This window comes from Muscardinus avellanarius (assembly GCF_963383645.1).
Source record: "Muscardinus avellanarius genome assembly, chromosome: 3".
Taxonomy (NCBI): Eukaryota; Metazoa; Chordata; class Mammalia; order Rodentia; family Gliridae; genus Muscardinus; species Muscardinus avellanarius.
This window is the reverse complement of record NC_137788.1, coordinates 102748057-102769101: the sequence shown is the minus strand read 5'-3', so window position 1 is coordinate 102769101 and position 21045 is coordinate 102748057. Positions and strand designations below refer to the sequence as shown.

The 21045-nt window shown below is 40.3% G+C and overlaps 1 protein-coding gene across 1 annotated transcript in view; it reads left to right on the top strand.

The window, feature by feature from the left end:
- Positions 1 to 21045, top strand: part of RSBN1 (round spermatid basic protein 1) — a gene marked incomplete at both ends in the record, with an annotated part of 70990 nt that overhangs the window by 43214 nt on the left and 6731 nt on the right. Inside the window, 2 exons of the mRNA XM_080691503.1 lie at positions 9974 to 10111; positions 11111 to 11253. Of these exons, the coding sequence (XP_080547629.1) occupies positions 9974 to 10111; positions 11111 to 11253 (281 nt within the window). The remainder of the gene's footprint in view (positions 1 to 9973; positions 10112 to 11110; positions 11254 to 21045) is intronic.

Below are 21045 nucleotides of genomic sequence, written 5' to 3'. Positions count from 1 at the left end.
AAAGTGTTGGGGTATAACTTGGAGGTAGAATGCTTCTCACTTAAATCTCAGTACCACAAAATGAAAACAACAACAAAAACAACAAAACTAAAAACTAAAAAACAAAACCAAAATAAAACAAAAAAGCCAGAGTCTTACTCAGTTCTCATGCATTGGCCTCAAGTCTGTCATACTTATCCTTCTCAGTTTTCCAAGTATTGGAATTATAGTATCCTTGACCAAACCTTAAATTTTCTTACCTTTTGTGGTCGTACTCACCTCTTTTTCTTCTGTTATATCTTCCCTCCTTCCCTTTAGGTTTACTTACTTTTTCCTTCCAAATAAGAAAACGTATTTTATATATTTTTGTCATGTTAATTATCTCAGATGTTTGCATTTTTTAAGTTATCTTCAAGGTCAGCCCTGTTGAATGTAGCAGTATTTGAATTAGGTAAACTTGTAGTAGTGTAATACAGAAATACCAGTTCAGCCTCCCTTTGTGTATAAAATTTAAAATTATGCATTAAGAGTTGGATAGTTTTTAGCTGGGCGTGTTGGCACACATGTCTAATCCCAATACTTGGGAGTCTGAGACAGGAAATCGAGGTTTGCAGGCAGCCTCAGCTACTTAGTGAGATCTTTTTTCAGAATAAAGAATAAAAAATAGGACTGGGGCGTGTAGCTGTGTGGTAGAATGCCCCTGGGTTCAATCCCCAGTACCACACACAAGAAAAAGAAGTGACATAATTTTAAAGTTAGCAAGCCAAATCAATTGAAAACTGCAATATGATAACGTGCTTCTTCAGGATTGGTCTTAGATTTGGGAGTTTTAAAGTATGATAGGTCTTTAGGCATTTTTTTCCATAACATGCCACTGCCCTATGTAAATTTGTAAGCCTTTACTTATAAAGGAATTTATGATAATTTGGAATATTTGGGGAGGTATTTGGGTTTTTTTTGGTGGTACTGGGGTTCCTGGAAACCCTTCTACCTCCTGGCTACACTCCCAGACACCTATTTTTTTACATTTTTATTTGGAAACAAGGTTTCTTAAGCCAGCACGGCTGGCTTCAAACCTGTGTGATCCTCCTGTGTCCGCCTCCCAAGTGCAGGGATTACAAGCGTGTGCCACCATGCCTGGTGTGGGGAGGTATTTGGAGGTGACTCATGTTATGGTGTGGGATGATACGATTTTGGGGAAACTGTCCTTGATGACCCCTGTTAGGGTTCCAGACACAATTTCCCTCAAAACACAAAAAAAACCCCAAACAGAAAAAGAACAGAAAAACAGAAAAAGTGCGGGTTCTTGTCCTAAGCTAAGGGTAAATACACATTTACTGGACTCTTGCTGGAGATTTAAAGAAGTTTATTAAAAAGATAGAAATACAGAAGATAGTTACATCCCCATGCCATAATGGCATGGGCGGGGGGCTGGTTCGATTGAATGCCCCACCAAAGTTACAACACGTGGCCTGGACTTTTTATACCCATGACCTCCATCTTGTTTATGTAATACTGACATAGTAAAGGTCCCTGTAAGGTTCCTCCCCCAGCAAGGTGTGGCAAGGTGTTTTCTTTCATGAAGGTCGAACCCCTTTTATCCTCACTAGATTATTATTTAGATCTGTCTTTAGAATGAGGATGAGGGAGTCCTAGTTCCCCTCTCCTATAGACTTGCTAATTACCTTTAGCTAGGTTAATTTACATTGGAATAATTGCCTGCTTCTAGGCAGAAACCAAGTCCTTTCAGAGATTTGCCCCTCACCCAATTTTTGGAATATATTAGTAATCATAGCTTTCTCCAATCTTCCTAGGCCATTCCCAATACTGGTACATTCCCCCCTCTGTCTAGTAACTTCCTGATACCTGTAAGGCCAAAGGTAGATACATTTCGACTTTTACAATTTTACAAACATTTAACATGAGCTCAATTTCTATCAATTTTCTCCCATTATTATCATTACATACATGTACCCGATAGCAAAGGAATAAGGGCAATGACTTATTGAGCTTCTAAAGGCTGAACAGGGGTGATGTAAAGGGGCACCGACTTAGGGTACAGGTGTATGTAATTGGCATGGGGGAATCAGATGGGTTCATGTGGTGCGTTTCTATGACCATCCAAAGGGCTTTGATAGGTGTCTTTGTCAGGTTCTGTCTGTAATACCATCTGATATCAGAAAGCTTTAACCCTATGAGACAACACTCACAGGTTAACCATGAAAACTCAAAAAATAGCACTTAAAAATGAGAAGTTAAAACCTGTTTTGCTGACTTAGGCTGAAACACACAAAAGTGGGCTGTATTTAGTTTATTTTGTGCCATGTGAATTTAGAAATTAGTGCTGTGGAGACCTGAAATAGGCTTTGGAATAAAGATTTTAGATGATTTGATGAGTACCAGGTATTCTGGACAAAACATAATTTACCCTTTTCCTCTGGCACTGTTTGGAGTTTACTTAACTTGCTGGTATGCTGACAATAGGGTAACATTGTTATCTAGGACTATGTAAAAAATCAGAAAAGATCTAAAAGTTTCCCCTGGCATATGAGTTAAACCAAACTGCTAATCTTCACCTGGACATGTGTCCTAGATTGCTTGCCTGGTGGACTTAACAAGCTATTTTTAACAAGAGCATTTTTAAAGCATTGCATTGTGGGCCGGGCGTGGTGGTGCATGCTTGTAATCCCCGCGCTTGGGAGGCGGAGACAGGAGGATCGCGCAGGTTCGAAGCCAGCGCGTTGGCGTAAAAGACCCTGTTTTAAAAATATAAAATAGGTCTGGGAGTGTAGCCCGGAGGTAGAAGGGTTTCCAGGAACCCCAATACCACACACACACACACACACACACACACACAAAAGCATTGCATTGTGCATTTCCCCAATTTAATAACTGAATTATAAGACATTAGGTCAGTATCACTAGCACCTTAAAACCTTAGTTTTGTAAAAGGATTAAAATTAAAGACAATGCATATTATATTGATCACACACCTTAAAAACTGTATTATAAATTACCACAGAAAACCAGTACATCAGATGAACATCATTAGTGTGTGAAACATTAATTTTGTCAAAGGAAAAAGAACTTTAAAAGCAATGTATATTGTATTTAATCACATTTCAGGGTCTACTTGCACAGCTTTTTAGAAGTTTACAGTTTAGCTAAGACTGGTTGAAATTAAAACTTCGAACAATAACTTTAGTGATGCCAACAAAAAGACAAAGTTGGTTTCCTAATCTAGTTTAACTGAGAATGGGAGAATTGGAGGTCATCCTGGATGCCACAGGCTGAGTATTGGGTAAAAAAAATAGTTTGGGGGGTGGTCTGATATGCCCCCCCCCTCCAGCTAAGCTTTTGGACCTTAGGCCGGGAAAGAAGGGCAGCACCTTAAATCTGGCCTCCGAGATCTCATTGTGATTGCCTAAGGCTCTTTAGTCTTAACTCAGGTGTGAGAATTGGGAGGAATCACTGGGAACCTAGGTCTGGGGATCTCAGTTCCCTTTGGAACTGGGGGCGCTCAGCCATTTAATGGTCCCCCTTGCCCTGTGAGCCGGGTCGCAGAAGGCCCTTTTTGGCCTTGTGGTTGAGGGCATTTACGCCCGAGATGCCCTTGTTCTCCACCCTTTAGACTTGAGCTTAGGTTTCTGTGCTCAGCTAGACTTTTTTTTTATGGCTTTTGCCCCTCTGTCTTTCCCTTTTCAAGTTCCTGTTAAACCGAATTGGCAGCCTGCAGTAGTAGACTTTTTCTGAGGATGGTCTCCCATTCTACTGGGTAAAGATTTAAGAATGCCAACACCTATTGTTTGAGTTGGTGATGTAACCTTACACTCAGCCCTTAAGAAAGAACTGCATATGGACAGATGGAACTCTAAACTCTCCCTCCCCACCCTACTGTAGCCAAGACTGCCACAATTGTTTCAATCCTGCAAACATTAAAGAAATCTGGGTGGTCTCGAAGGTTAAAGAACAGCTGAAGATATGCTACTTCCATCTATCTTTCCTCCTTTTTACAAAATAGATTTAGTTCCCGAATAGTGTTATAATTTAAACTTCCCTGAAGGAGCCAGATTTCTCCATCCCCCAGCACATACTGTGGCCATACTTGGGTGCAGAAAAAAATGAGAGCTTTCTTTAGCGTTTTGGGGTCAAACTTTTCCCAATTTTGGAGAACACATGTGAGTGGAGATCCGGCTTTCACTTTGGATTGCTGGGGTCCCACTTGAGAGAGGAAGGGTGGGGTTTTAGTGGCCTGTCTGGGCAAGGTCACCCCCCCCCTTCCCAGAGCTTCCCAATCTAAAACCAATTACCCTAGCATTTAGGATATTGCTGGGATTTCATCTTAAGACACAGAGAGGTCTGCGTGGCCTTTCTCTGTCCGAATGAGGTTCCCTGCACCCCTAAAGCTAGGAGCCCAGCTGGGGGGCATCTAGCTAGGATGACATGGAGCAGTTAAGTGGCGTCACTGTCCACCAGAAAGCCAGTGCAAGCTTGAAGTTTTAGCCACCTCCCTTCTGCCTTGCAGCTGAGCTTTCACCTGCCTGTCCTTTCTCTCAATGAGGTTTTCTAGCTGAAAATATTTGCCATTTTCAACAAAATCTTATTAATTTGCTTTCCTGAAAATATTCTATAATTTTTGGTGTGTCTAAGAATCCTTGAGCTGCCATGCCATCGGGTGTGGCCTCCTCCTGAGCTTCCTCCCCTGAGGGCTTTCTTATGCAAATGGAGCTGTAACTGCCTGCTGAATGCTGGACCATGCCTCCTGGGTTCACCTAGCAAGCCTGCCTGGCAGTTATCTGGCTAAAACTTATTTTTTTTTTGTGGGTCTGGGAATGGAACCCTGGGGGCATTCTACCTCCGAGCTACACCCCCTGCCCTATTTTTTCTTTATTTTGAAACCGGGTCTCACTGAGTTGCAGAGGACCTCACTAAGTAGCTGAGGCTGTCTGCGAACCGCGATCCTCCAGGTCTCAGCCTCCCGGCTTGGCTAAAACTTTTGACTCAGGCTTTTTCTTGGGCGCTTGGAGAAGTTTACCCATTCATGCTTCCATTAGCTGCTGGGAACTATGAACTGCCATAGTTCACAGACCAACAGGGTGCATGTGGCTGCAGTTGCTAATGGCCACGCTTCCTAGACACTGCTGCCAAAAGCAAGCTAGCTTATCTCCCTAGAACCTGTTTCTAACCACTGGAAAAAAAAAACCTTACTACCATTTTAGAAACCGGTGCTGGCTGGCGTCTTCCGTTTGACGAGTTTTCTGAAGATGGGCCATGGACCTTTCTCTTTTTAGATTTAACTTTGTATAGGGCTTTTAAAAGAGTGTCCCATCTGTGATGTGGGCAGAATGGACGGGCACTCATTGGGCCTATCAAGCCTATGCTATTTAGTGGGGAACGTTCCCCTTCCCTGGAGATTCTGCCATAGCTAGTCCATGGCAGGGGTGTCTCCACAGTTCCAGAGAGCCCATTGGCGCCGGCAATCCAGTCATCCACCAGGATCTGGTCCCGTTTTGGGGAGGGTTACTTACCTTTCATGCCACCAGCAAGATGCCCTGGAATTCACTTTCAGAGATGCCATGATGCAAAGGCTGCTCTATAGTTGTTTTAAATCTCAACAGCTCTACAGCTGGAGCTAAAGCTACTGCTGCCCACTGACCCACTGGCCAAAAAGTCCCGTGCCCCACGTTGCCCCATGACTTTGGGCGCCAGATATGTTACAGTGTGGGATGATATGGTTTTGGGGAAACTGTCCCTGAGGACACCTGTTAGGGTTCCGGTAATTTCCCTCAAAACACAAAAAACCCCAAAACAGAAAAACCGCGGGTTCTTGTCCTGAGCTAAGGGTGAATAAACATTAGTCCAGACACTTGCTGGAGATTTAAAGAAGTTTATTAAATGATAGAAATACAGAAGACAGTTAAAGCCCCATGCCATAATGGTATGGGGGGGTAGTTCAAATGAATGCCCCATGTGGACTGGACTTTTTATACCCATGAACTCCATCTTGTTTATGTAATTCTGACGTAGTAAAGGTCCCTGTAAGGTTCCTCCCCCAGCAAGTTGTCTCCTTTCATGCAGGTCGGAGGTTGACCCCCTTCTTCTGGTCGACCCCCTTCTTCTGTCCTAGCTAGATTATTATGTAGATCTGTCTTTAGAATAAGGATGAGGAAGTCCTAGTTCCCCTCTCCAATAGACTTGCTAATTACCTTAGCTAGGTTAATTTACATTGGAATAATTGCCTGCTTCTAGGCAGAAACCGTCCTTTCAGAGATTTGCCCCTCACCCAATTTTTGGAATATATTAATAATAATAGCTTTCTCCAATCTTCCTAGGCCATTCCCAATACTGATACAACTCATATTTCTTATTACCCTTGAAATTGTATGATTTCTAGATCTGGGACTGAAGGTTAATTCTGCTTTAGTTGTTTCAGAGTGCTTGGCTTTGACAGGTTAGGATAATGACTAGAAAAGGTTCCTTTCTTCCTCTTCCTTATAGCTGTACCCCAAGATCATCATCTTTCCCATGCTGCTTCCCATAACTTTTTATAACATAATGACCATAAAACCTACAGAAGGTAATGCCGATGAATATATGCAAGGTAGGGGGTAGGATGTACCTTGTTTTGGCCTTGGCAGTTGCTGCTTAAGGATCACATAAAGTGATCTTGAAGGAAGGATTTGTAAAAAATCAAGAATTAATAAATAGTTGGCTATTTAGCTGGCTGGGTGTGGTGGTGCACACCAGTCATCCCAGTATTTGGGAGGCTGAGACAGGAGGATTGCAGGTTTGAGGACAGGCTCAGCAAGTAGTGAGACTCTCAGCAACCTAGTGAGACCTTGTTTCAAAATCAGAACTAAAAATAAAAAGGGCTGGGGGTGTAGCTTGGAGATAGACTTCCCCCCTCCCTGTTTAACCCACAGAAAGGAAGGAGGAGGAAAGAAAAAGGAGAGGAGGAAGAAGAAAGGAGAAAGGAAAGAAACCTTAGTTGGGTGTGGTGGCACATGCCTGTAATCCTAGTACTTGAGAGACTGATACAGGAGGATTGCAGGTTTGAGGCAATTTAGTGAGACCCTGTTTCAAAAATTTTAAAAAGGCTTGAAGGTAGAATGCCCCTAGGTTCAATTCCCAGTGCCAAAATAAGAGGTAATAGGTGGGAGTTAACCCTTTTTATAAAAAGAACTAAGAAATTTCTACTACTTGAAAACAAGAGTTAAGACCTCCCTTTCCTGTGTATATGTGTGTGTAAGGGTTGTTAAATTATCTATGAAAAAATAGGGAGCTGATTGTAAAAATGCTGCTGAACATTTGGGAGGCTGAGACCAGAGGATCACGGTTTGTGGACAGCCTAAGCTATTTAGTGATGCCCTCTGCGATTTAGTGAGACCCTGTTTCAAAAATAAAGAATAAGCCGGGTATGGTGGCGCATGCTTGTAATCTCTGTGCTTGGGAGGCTGAGACAGGAGGATTGCATAGGTTTGAAGCCTGCCTCAGCTACTGAGTGAGGCTCTCAGCAACTTAGTGAGACCCTGTTTCCAAATACAGTATAAAATAGGTCTGGGAGTGTAGCCTGGAGGTAGAAAGCCTTTGGAGTCCACCCCCAGTACCACAAAAGTAAATAAATACATAAAAAATAAAAATAAAAAATAGGGTAGAGGGTGTATGAGGTCAAATGCCCCTGGGTTCCATTTCATCTCCAGACCTCCAGACCGGCAGGAAAAAAAAAAAAAAAAAAAAAAGCTGCTCAAGAGCTAATAGAGAAGAATTATATAAAGAAATGCTAAATTATAATTAATGCAAACTGCTTTTTATTAAGGCAAAACAGGTGGCATTTAAAGCAGTAGCAATTGCTGGGTGTGGTGGTACAAGCTTGTAATCCCAGTACTTGGGAGGCTGAGACAGGAGGGTCGCAGGTTTGGGGCCAGCCTCAGCTACTTAGTGAGTCTCTCCATAACTTATTGAGATCCTGTTTCAAAATAAAGAATAAAAACTAAGTATGGGAGTTGTAGCTTGGAGTCGAATGCCCCTGGGTTCCATCCCTAGTACCACAAATTAAAAAAAAAAAAAAAAAAGTAGTATCAGTAGATTTTTTTTTTTTTCTCTCATGTTACTGGGGATGGAACAAACCCAGGGCCATTCTACCTCCGAGCTACACTCCCAGCCCTATTTTTTATTCTTTATTTATTTATTTTGTGAGTCTGCGGATTGAACCTAGGGCATTCAACATCCAAACTATACCCCCTACCCTATTTTTTTTTATTATTCTTTATTTTGAAACAGAGTCTCACTAAATTGTGGGGGGCCTTACTGAGTAGCTGAGGCTGTCTGCGAACTGCAGTCCTCCTGTCTTAGCCTCCCAAATGCTGGGATTACAAGCGTGTGCCCCAGGTCCAGCTTTTATTCTTTATTTTGAAACGGTCTTACTGAATTGCAAACAGCCTCACTAAGTAGCTGAGGCTGTCTGCAAACCACGTTCCTCTGGTCTCAGCCTCCCGAATGCTGAGATTACAAGAGTGTGCCACCATGCCTGGCTGCAATTGATTCTTAAAACAGTTTTTGAGCCAGGTGTGGTGGCACATGCTTGTAATCCCAGCTCTTGGGAGGCGGAGACAGGAGGATCGCACAGGTTCGAAGCCAGCCTTGCTGGCTTAAGAGACCCTGTTTCCAAATAAAAATATAAAATAGGTCTGAGAGTATAGCCCAGAAGTAGAAGGGTTTCCAGGAACCCCCAGTACCACCCCCCAGAAAAAAATTGTTTTTGAATGTTCAACAGAGACTTGTCTTATAAAAGTATACCTATATATTAGGCTTTTCAAGAATTAATCATTTGTCTATTATCTTCATTGACGTAGAAAATGCTAGGTAACTGATCTGAATTGGAAATCCTGGTTTTCGAATTCAACATTCTAAATGTAACCCATCTATATGCACAGGATCTATGCTCTACCCTTTAGAGAAATTGACTATAAATTAGAGATAGGATAAGAATATACATGAAGTGATAAGAGGAATAGTATCAAATTGTATGGAATCAGTTGGTATGTTACACTTAAATGCTAAATAGGCTTCTCTGGGATATACACTTTTGTAGAATATGCCCTAAATTTACTAGAGAGCTGATATAAGTTGAGCTTCCCTATCCAGTACTGACATTTTTTCAGATTTTGAATTTTCATATTAGAGATTCTCAACCAATAAAGTCTAAGCACATGTTTCTCAATGCTGTCTCAAAGGGTTTTTCAACTTGTACAGAGAAAATATATATGTGCTTCAGGCAACAGACTTAATAAAAGGGAAGATAATGGAGGATGATCAGGAAAACTAATGGTGTAAAAAGCTTTGAACTGATCTTTGAAAGATGTTTAAGATTTGCCTTGACAGAAAAGAGAACATTCCAAGTTGGGCAAATTCAAGAGAAAAATCAATGGAAATGCAAATAGTTTGGCTTAAGTTGAGAAAAAAGACCAGCCTGCCTGAAGTTAAAGCTCTTAAATGGAAGGAATGGGAGAGTGGATTTGGTGACGGTCAGTCTGGTTGGCTTGGAGTCGAGACTTTAGAGCTAGGGAATGAGTACAGGACGGCTGTGGAAGATTCATCTGACAGTGTCTTTGCCCTGCCCCTGCCCCCATCCTGCCACTTTCACTCTTCTTTTTCCCTTGTAAATTCCCTTGTAAGTAAAGATAACACTATTAAAATGCTCTCAGAATTTGACAGTCTTTATTCTTAGAGAAGATTTTCTTATGGTCTTTGCTATTTCTTTTGAGATGTTGGAACTATTGGAACCAGCACATTGAAATCTTGTTTGTGGCACATATCATACTAGTATATTTACCAGCCTGCTTAGGTGCCTCTCTGTTAGCTATTAACTTTTTCCAGTGTACTGACCATAGATAGAGTTAGTATGTAATAGAAATAGCAGTATTAGAAATTATACCTTATTCTCATTCTTTAACTATAGTGCACTTGTCTTTTTTTCTTCTTCGTTTTATCTCAGGTCAACAGGACATACTGCTGTGGCACCTACCGAGCAGGTCCTATGCGGCAGATAAGTCTTGTTGGAGCAGTAGATGAAGAAGTTGGTGATTATTTCCCAGAGTTCCTTGATATGTTAGAAGAATCACCATTTCTAAAAGTAAGTGTTAATTTGGTTTGTTTATTTTTTTATTTACTTGTTTGTGTGGAAACAGGGATTGAATGAACCTAGGGGCATTCTACCTCCAAGTCACACCCCCAGTCCTATTTTTTATTCTTTATTTTGAAACAGGGTCTGTCTCACTAAATTGCAGAAGACCTCACTAACTAGCTGAGGCTGGCTGAAAACCTGTGATACTCATGTCTCAGCCTCCCAAGTACTGGAATTATAAGCATGTGCCACCACACCTGGCTGTTAATTCAAATTATTAAAGTTCTGATCATTCGCAAGTGAGCATTTTATTTTATTTATTTATTTATTTTTTGTGGGTCTGGGGCTGGAACCCAGGGGCATTTGACCTCCGAGCTACACCCCCTGTCCTATTTTTTTATTCTTTGTTTTGAAACCAGGTCTCAGAGTTGCAGAGGGCCTCACTAAGTAGCTGAGGCTTTCTGTGAACCACGATCCTCCAGTCTCAGCTTCCGGAATGCTGGGATTACAAGCGTGCACCACCACGCCTGGATCAGTAAGTGAACATTTTAAATAAAGTATTAAGTTAGCTGGCCGTGGTGGTGCACGCTTGTAATCCCAGCATTCCGGAAGCTGAGACCAGCGGATTGTGGTTCGCAGACAGCCTCAGCTACTTAGTGAGGCCCTCTGCAACTTAGTGAGACCCTGTTTCAAAATAAAGAATAAAAAAATAGGGCAGGGGGTGTAGCTCCGGGTTGAATGCCCCTGGGTTCCAGCCCCAGACCTGCAAAACATAAAATACATAAATAAAAGTATTAAGTTAAACTTTATACATGTTTTGAATAGAAATGCTTATAAAAGTATTGGCATAGAGCAATTCAGTTATATTTATATTAATGATGTAATAAAGTACTTATTTCCTTTTATATATGCAAAAAAGCTCTTTAGCACTGTTACTTGGATGAGGGGAATTAATCTACAAATAGTGTAAAAAATTTTTTTAATGTGACTCATTCATCTGCTTTCTAGATGACTTTGCCCTGGGGTACACTTTCCAGCCTCCGATTACAGTGTAGGTCCCAGAGTGATGATGGACCTATAATGTGGGTAAGGCCAGGAGAACAGATGATCCCTACAGCAGATATGCCAAAGTCACCCTTCAAAAGACGACGGTAAACATTTTTCTCAAATTAAAAAAAAAAAACAAAACGGCTTTTTTGTTGTTCTTTTAGTTGATTGCTGAGCACAGTTTGAAACCTTTTTCTAAGTTATTTGAAGAATTCCCATCAGTAAATCTTCTAGTTTTCAGTTCTTTAGTCCAGATCACTTATTATGTAGTCATCAGGATAAGGCATCATCTTAAAAAACAAATTTTTTATTCTTTTCTTAAAACCTAGGTCCAAACTGTCCACAGTATTAAAAATAAAACATTGTAGTGTGATCTGGGGGAGGGGGGAACACCTTATAATCTAGCCCCCATAGGTCTCTCTGTATCTACTTCTAGTCTTTCCCAGCCATATTAAACTCAGTTTCTAAACTATGGCCTTTCATTACTCTTTGCTTTTTGCACTTTTCTTTTCTACCAAGAATAAGTACCTGGCAAATGCTTAGTAAGTTTTCAAAACTTATGTTTCTTCCCTTAGACAATTCATTGGTTCCTTTATGCTTCTGCCATATTCCATTCAATAATGATCTGTTTACATGTTTCCTTTTCTTACTAACTTTTGAGCTCCTTGAGTACAGGGACTGTTTTATTCACTTCACTGACATATAGTAGTTAACCAGGATTTTCTCACTGAAACCAGTAATGTACTATATATAGTGCAAAGATTTGGTAATTCATATTGTAATAACATATTTTATGTTTCATACACATATAACAAATGTTAGATTAACTCACTCTAGTACTTTGGGCAATCTCACTTAAGACAGAAAGTTTTATTTATTTATTGGTACTCAGAATGGAACCCAGTGGTACTCTACCTCTGAGCTATACCCACCCCCCCAGCCCTTTTTATTTTTATTTTTTTAAAATAGAATCTCACTAATTACTGAGGGGTTTGCTAAGTTGCCAAGGCTGGCCTCGAACCTGTAATCCTCTTGTCCCAGACTATCAAGTACTGGGATTACAGGCTTGCATAACCATGCCCAGCTCTAAATGATTTATATCTGCTTACCCTATGGAAATAGCAACTCAAAATAAGTGTTCAAGCCAGGTGTGGTGGCGCACGCTTGTAATCCCTGCGCTTGGGAGGCAGAGATGGGAGGATTGCGCAGGTTCGAAGTCAGCCGCGCTAGCTTAAGAGATCCTGTTTCCAAATAAAAAATATATATAAATAGGTCTGGAAGTGTAGCCCGGAGGTTGAAGGGCTTCCAGGAAACCCAGCACCACCAAAAAAAAAAAGTGTTCAAAAGTGAGTTCTAAGCTGGGTGTGGTGGTACGGTACACGCTTGTAATCCCAGCATTCAGGAGGTTGAGACCTGGAGGATCACAATTCGTGGACAGTCTCAGCTACTTAGTGAGGCCCTCTGCAACTCAGTGTGACCTGGTTTCAAAATAAAGAATAAAAAATAGGGCAGGGGGTGTAGCTCAGAGGTCAAATGGTCCTGGGTTCCACCCCCAGACCCGCAAAATAAATAAATAAATAAATAAATAAATAAATAAATAAATAAATAAATAAATAAAACAAAAGTGAGTTCTAATGGACTAGTCTAAATCTTAAAACATAAGAGAATGACACTTAAGCAAGTATAGAGTAACCTTAGATACTTAAGATGATTCATGGAAATACTTTGTAAAAACTATGTGTTTGCAGAGAGGAAGTAGTGTGAAATCCACCAATTAATTGAAACTTGTGCACATCCACTGACCATAGCTGGTTTTATACATGATGGTGATGATGATGATGATGATGATGGAACTTGAAATTCCACTTAACTCTTAAATACTATACACAGTTTTTATTCGATATTTCAAAGAAGAAATGGCCATTGTTTACTGATTATTATAAACTTTTAAAAGAAAGGGTGAGGTTTAGTGGTAAACCATTTGTCCAGCTTGCACAAGGCCCTAGGTTTGATTCCTAGCACCACAACCACCAAAAAAAAAAACACAAACAAAAAACAAAACAAAAACTAGAAATGAATTAAGAAAAGGCAGAAAAGAAGAAAAAACAACCAACCATAAGTCCACTCACTTAAGCATATTAACTATTCAAATTTTAGTTCATATATACTCATAAGTTTTCCTTGTACAAAAAAACTTGGGAGATTTTTCCCCTTAGGTTTATGTGTATATTAAGATAATTTCTAATAACCATGTAGCTTTACTAAAACTTACCAAGATTTATTTAGTTTGTATTTAGTGTATTGTGTTCCTACAAATGACAGTGGTGTGCTGGAGCCAGTTTATAAATGCTCAGAAGAATCATTATTAGCATTACCTTCCAATTCCACATTGAATGCTATTATATTAGTACCTGAAAATTGGCCACATTGGGAGTATTTATACCACAGAAATCAGCAAATCAGCCACTAATTAGCAGTCTTACATTCCCCACAGCCATGTGTTAAATGCATATATCTTTACCATGGATAGATGGATGGGTGGATAATGGTTGGTAGATATCTTTGTACATATGTGTGTTTTCTTAGTAGGAATCCTTTTTGTTTTTTGTAATGCAGCTTGAACTCAGGGGCATTCTGTGTGCAAGCTATATATCCATTTCTATTTTATATTTTATTTGGAAACAAGGTCTTGTTAAGTTGCTAAGACTGGCGTTCTTCCTGTCTCAGCCTCTTAAGTACTAGGATTAAAAGTATGCACCAACATGCCCAGTTAGTACAAATTCTTAAGGGCTCAAAATACGCAAATTTTTAATGGTTTTCCAGAAATATATCAATTTCTCTTTCTACCCAGTGCCCCTTTCTCACACCACCCACTAACACTCACTCTCTCTCTCTCTCTTTTTTTTTTTTTGTGTGTGTGTGGGTCTGGGGATGAAACCCAGAGGCATTTGACCTCCGAGCTACAACCCCTGCCCAATTTGTTATTTTTTATTTTGAAACAGGGTCTCACTAAGTTGTGGAGGGCCTCACTAAGTAGCTGAGGCTGTCCGCGAACCGCCATCCTCCAGTCTCAGCCTCCCAAATGCTGGGATTACAAGCGTGTGCCACCACGCCTGGCAGGGCCTCATTTTAGTAGCTGAGGCTGGCCAAGAACTGTGATCCTCCTGTCTCAGTCACCCAAATGCTGGGATAACACTCTTTAAAAAAAAAAAAAAAGAAAGAAAGAAAGAAAAATTCTTGTGCTGGGCATGGTGGCTCATGCTTGTAATCCCAGAATTTGGGAGGCTGAGACAGGATTGCTCAAGTTTGAAGCCAGCTTCAACTACTTAGTGAGGTTTTCAGCAATTTAGTGAGACTCTGTTTCCAAATAAAATATAAAATAGGTCTGGAAGTGTAGCCTGGGGGTAGAAAAATCCAGGGTTCCATCCCCAGAACAAAACAAAACAAAACAAAACAAAAACCTTGATGTGATCAAACCAAAGTATCTCATTTCAGTTTATTTGTGTTTGTATGGTACTGGGGATTGAACCCAGGCCATTCTACCTCTAAGATGCTCCCCAACTCTTTTTATATTTTGTTTTGAAATAGGGTCTTGCCGGGCCTGGTGGCGCACACTTGTAATCCCCACGCTTGGGAGGCTGAGACAGGAGGATCACACGGGTTCGAAGCCAGCCTCAGCTACTTAGTGAGGCTTTCAGCAACTTAGTGAGACCCTGTTTCCAAATAAAATAGAAAAAAGGTCTGGGAGTATAGCCCAGAAGTAGAAAGCTTCTGGGTTCCACCCCCAGTACCACGCCCCCCCAAAAAAGAAATAGGGTCTTGATAGGTTGCTAAGTGTTTCACTATTTGCTGAGACTGTCCTCAAACCTATGATCTTCTTGTCTCAACCTCCCAAATACTGAGATCACAGATGTGTGCTACCACACAAGCTCAATTTACTTTTATTAGTTATTTTTTCTTGGTAATTTTGTTTGTTTGTTTTTCTATACTGGGGATGGAACCCAGGGTCATTGTACCTCTGGGCTACACCCCAGCCCTATTTTTTTTAGTCCTTTTTTTTTTTTGGTGGTACTGGGGTGGAACCCAGAGGCTTTCTACCTCTGGGCTATACTCCCAGACCTATTTGCTATTTTATTTGGAAACAGGGTCTCACTAAAGTTGCTGAGAGCCTCACTAAGTAGCTGAGGCTGACATCAAACCCGTGCGATCCTCCTGTCTCAGCCTCTCAAGCGTGGGGATTACAAGCGTGCGCCACCACGCCCGGCCTGGTCTTTTTATTTTTGAAACAGATCGCACTGAGTTGTGAAGGGCCTCACTAAGCGAACTGCAATCCTCTGGTTTCAGCCTCCTGAATGCTGAAATTACAAGTGTGCGCCACTACGCCTGGCTTGGTGATTTATTTTATTTTATTTTTTTTTAATCTGTTCTGGTATTTTTGTTGGTAGTGGTTATGGGGGTTTGTTTTTTGTAAAATGTATATCTTATAATCACCTTTGGGGTTTTTTTTTTTTTTTTTTGGTGGTACTGGGGGTGGAACCCAGAGGCTTTCTCCTTCCAGGCTATACTCCCAGACCTTTTTTATATTTTATTTGGAAACAGGGTCTCACTAAGTTGCTGAAAGCCTCACTAAGTAGCTGAGGCTGGCTTCGAACCCATGCGATCCTCCTGTCTCAGCCTCCCAAGTGCGGGGATTACAAGCGTGCGCCACCACCTTTGGTTTTTAAGTTGCAAGTTTTTCTTTTAGCTTCAGTGTGATTTTACTTTTTCTTGTTTTACATTCACTGAAGTTTTATTTATATACAGTTAGATCTACGTATCTTTTCCTCTGGTGTTTATTCTATACTAGTAAGCTTACTCTAGTATTATAAACTATTTGTATTTTCTCTTAGTACTTTTGTAATTTCAGTATTTACATACTTAAATATGTTCCTAACAGCCAGACAAGGTGGTACACACTTTTAATCCCAGTACTTGGAAAGTTGAGATAGGAAGATCTTGGGTTCTTGGCCAGACATAGCTACTTAGTGAGGCCCTCTACAACTTAGACCCTGTTTCAAAATCAAGAATAAAAAATAGGCTGGGGTTATACCTCAGAGGTGGAATATCCCAGAGTTTAATTAGTTTTAAAAAAAAAAGAAAAAAAAAGTTTCTGGATTGGTTTTCATATAGAAGTGTTAGCTGGACCAACATCATTTACTTAGTAATTTATTATTTCCCCGCTGATTTGAGGTACAATCAAATTTTACTTCTGTTGGGATTAAGTATTCTTAAGTGAAGCATTTAAAAGCACTTTGAATTAGAATGAATTAATCAAAACATAAATATTTTTTTGGTGTGTATTATAATGAAAACTGGTTGATGAAAATGGTGGAATTAGTATGATACACCATCTAGCTATAGAGGGCACTGCCAATGAAGATCATTTTAGAGCCGGGTGTGGCACATGCTTGTAATCCTAGCATTCAGGAGGATGAGACCAGAGGATGGAGGTTTGCGGACAGTCTCAGCTACTTAGTGAGGCTCTCTGCAACTTAGTGAGACTCTGTTTCAGAAAATTAAAAAAAAAATAAAATAAAAATAGGACTAGGGGTGTAGCTTGGAAGTTGAATGCCCCTGGTACATGCACCATGTTTAAAAAAGTTAGTTTTGCTCTAGGCAAAATTTTTTTTTTTTTTTTTTTTTTACAATGCCCTCTTTTGGAAAGATTTTTTGATAGGATGTTGATTTCTGGGTTTTTTTCCGGGGGGTACTGGGGATGGAACCCAAGGGCATTCTGTCTTTGAGCTATACCCCCAGCCCTATTTTTTTTTTTTTTTATTTTTTTTTTTAAATTTTATTTTATTGGTGCACTGTATTCATACATCATAGTGGGATACAAACTTTTGTAGACATACATGCACACATCGCCCAGTCAGCCCCCACCCGATCCCCACCCCATTCTCTCCCCATCCCTCCTTCCCATGCTTGGCTTAGTAGTTGACATCTAGTATTATAGCAATTTATCCAGAATTAAAAATGATAATCTCACATAACAGTTTCATTTGTCTGATACCAAGCGTTTGATGATTTAAAGATAGCATTTCAATATTTCTTTTTGCTTTCTTTCTTACTAGAGCATATTTTTTTCTGTTTTTTTAGGTGAAACTATCATATATTTATATATTTTTCAGAAAAAAATCTATCCTAATATGGAATATGAATTCTAGATACCCAAAACGATCTTGAAAAAGAACAAAGCTAGCAGATATATATTTTCTGATTTCAAACCATATAAAGCTACAATAATTGAAACAGTGTAGGACTGTTCTAAAGGCAGATATATAGACCATTGGAGTTAAATACAAGCCTAGAGCTAAATTCTTCCCTATATTGTCAAGTTATTTTTGACAAGGTTTCCACGAACATTTGGTGGTGGAAATAATAATCTTTTAACTAAATATTGTTGAAAAATAATAATTACATGGAAAAGAATAAAATTGGACCTTTACCTAATCCCATATACAAGTATTAACTCAAAATAGATAAAAGACCTAAATATAAATCTTAAGACTATAAACTTTTAGGAGAAAATCTGGGTCATAAAACCTCACAACATTGAAATTGGCAGTGATTTCTTGGATATGATTTCAATGGCACAGGCAACAGAAGAATATACAAACTCCCTAAAAAATAAAAGATAATATTGTATATCCAAAGACAATGTAAACAGAGTTAAAAGTTACTAATAGAATTGGATAAAATATTTCCAAATGCTATATCTGAAGGTATATTAATATTCCAACTAGAAATCCTAAAAATTAACAACAATAAAGGCAAACAATACAACTTAGAGATAGGTAAAAGACTAACATAAATAATGAATCTCCACAGATAACCAATCTTAGTTGTCTGTTGGATGGAAACTCTTGTTTCTCTGGTTCTGGTGAGTGTTACCTATTTCTTCTTTGTAGTTAATTTCTTTGAGTATTTTCTCTAGCGCTGGTTTTGAAGACATAAATTCCTTCAGTTTCTGTTTGTCATGGAAGGTTCTTATTTCTCCATCTAATTTGATAGAAAGTTTTGCTGGATAGGAAATTTTTGGCTGGAAGTTGTTTTCTTTCAGAGTTTGGAATATGTTACTCCAAGCCCTTCTGGCTCTCATGACTTGGTTTGGGAAGTCTGGAGTGATTCTAATTGGTTTGCCTCTGAATGTCAGTTGGCCCTTTGTTTTTGTTGCCTTTAAGATTCTCTGCTTGGCTTCCACATTGATCATTTTGACAATTATATGGCGTGGGGATCCTCTTCTCGGATCCTGTCTAAAGGGAGTTCTATAAGTTTCCTGGATCTGTGTATCAACCTCTTGCTCTATATTTGGAAAATTTTCTGCTATTACTTCCTTGAAGAGATTGTTGATCCCTTTGGTATCACTTTCTTTTCCCTCCTCTATTCCAATTATTCTTAGGTTAGCTCTCTTAAGATGGGCCCATATTTCTTCAATGTCAGATTCCTGCTGTTGGATATTTTTTTCTAGATTAGAAACTATGCATTCATTTTTGGATTGCTCATCTTCTAAGAGCGAGATTCTGTTCTCCATGTGGTCTAATCGGTTGTTTGTGCTTTGAATTGAGGCCTTTACTTCATTAATTGCATCCTTTATCTCTTTTTGGCTCTCTCTGAGTTCTTTTCGAAGCACCTCTATTATTTCTACAGTTATTTTCCTGATTTGATCTTCTAGAAATCTCTGATTTTCTGTTTTATCAGGTTCTGATGTTGTGGGGTTGTGCACATTCATTACTCCAGTGTTATTTCTCTTTCCCATGATTTCGGAGGTTTGTGCCTTCTCTGGGTTCTTCCCTTGGGTCACTATGGCTTCACTTAAGGTGCTCTGGATCTCGAGTCTGTATTATCTCAGACCCCACTACTCCTTTACTGGGTTGTATCACAGAGTCTCCGACCCAGGGAGTCGATAGAGGCTGCTTTAAACTATGGGGGGTGCCAGGTTGCACGTTCTCCTATGGTGTGATATCTCTGCCACCACCACTCCCTCACTGGGTCAAGTCCCAGGAGGCCCAATACTGCGATTTCTCCTCTGTGGCCCGCAATTTGACTCACTGTTCTTGAGTACGCAGATGTAGCTGTACTGGACTCGGTGAATTCACTGCTGCTGCCGCCGCCGGTGGCAATATGGCGCCTCTGCCACGCCCTTGGCCATGAGGCTGGTGTATTTTTTCTTCTCTGGTTTTGATTTCCACTCTGAATCCCTGCAGTGTGTGCTGAGCTCAGCCACTGGGAGCTTTAAATGCTGTCTGCGCCGAAAGATCCCGCCTGGCTGTTCCGCAGCGGCTCACCTGGCTTGCTGTAGCCGTCCGTTGAGTTCGCCGCTGCCGCCGGCAGTATGGCGCTGCTGCCGCGTCCTCGGGCACGTGTGTCTCCTCTGTGGCCCTGAGCTCTGTTCTCAGTCCGCTTTCTCTCTGGAGCCTGGTGGTTTTTTTTGTTTTTCTGGTGATGGTGTTTTCTGGCTATGAAAGGCGCTCTTTTTGTGGTAATGGTGATTGGTTGTTAGCGGGACTCTTAAGCCCCGCTTTTCTCGGTCGCCATCTTCCCGGAAGTCCCCCAGCCCTATTTTTATTCTTTATTTTGAAACAAAGTCTGAGTTGCAGAGAACCTCAAAAAGTTGCTGAGGCTGGGCTCAAACCTGTGTTCCTCCTGTCTCAGCCTCCTATGTACTGGGATTACAGGCATGTGCCGCCACGTCCAGAAAACATTGATTTCTTGATGGGAATATATGGGTATTCCTTACTGTTGCCTATTTTATGAATGGTAAGATGTCCCCTACTTTACCCTTTCTCTCAACTTCGTTCTGTTAGCTGTACTTATTGTACTAATACATTGTTTTCTTTCTTTCTGTCTTTATTTGGTGCTGGGAATCGAACCCAGGCCCTCCCACATTGCTAGGCATGCATTCTGCCACAAAGCTACCCTATAGCCCTGTAATTACACTTTTTGAAGTCAATTCATAGACTGCTTTAAAACCATAACTAGGTGAGGTGCGATGTTGCATGCTTATAATCCCAGTCCTCAGGAGGCTGAGACAGGAGGATTCAAGTTTGAGATTAGTGCATAGTAATTTAGCAAGACCCTGTTTCAAAAATTAAAGAAAACAAGGGCTAGGGTTGTATCTTAGAGGTAGAATGCTTCTGAGTTCAATCCCCAGTACCACAAAATAAAATAAAATCATAATTAGGTTTTAAGTCAGTTAGGTGAATTCTAAAATTGGAAATCAAGGAAGTAGCATTTATAATATAGGTAGATAATATTTACTGCAAACTCATAGAAGGCTAGAAATTATCATTCTGTTGTTCCAATATTCTCTTGTCATTCAATGGAAAAATATACAGAACAATCTTTCATGTGCATATTCAGAATCATGCCACATTTTAGTTTTATATTTGGATCATATTTTTAATTTTTTATTGTTCTTTGTTTGATTCTGATTACACTTTGTTGACAGGGGACATTTTTCTTAACTAAATATCTTCTAGTCTATTGGTTAAGATACAGTACTTTCTTCTGGAACTACAATGACTTACCTATTTGGCATTCTCGTGAGTGTGTGTGTGTGTGTGTGTGTGTGTGTGTGTGTGTAGGGGGTGTTATTAGGGATTGAATCCAGGGAGCATTTTACCTCTGAGCTACACCCTCAGCCCTTTATTTTTTGTTTTGGTGGTACTGAGGGTGGAACCCAGAGGCTTTCTACCTCCAGGCTATACTCCCAGACCTTTTTTTTTTTTAATATATTTTATTTGGAAACAGGGTCTCACTAAGTTGCTGAGAGCCTCACTAGGTAGCTGAGGCTGGCTTCGAACCTATGCGATCCTCCTGTCTCAGCCTCCCAAGCGCAGGGATTACGAGCGTGC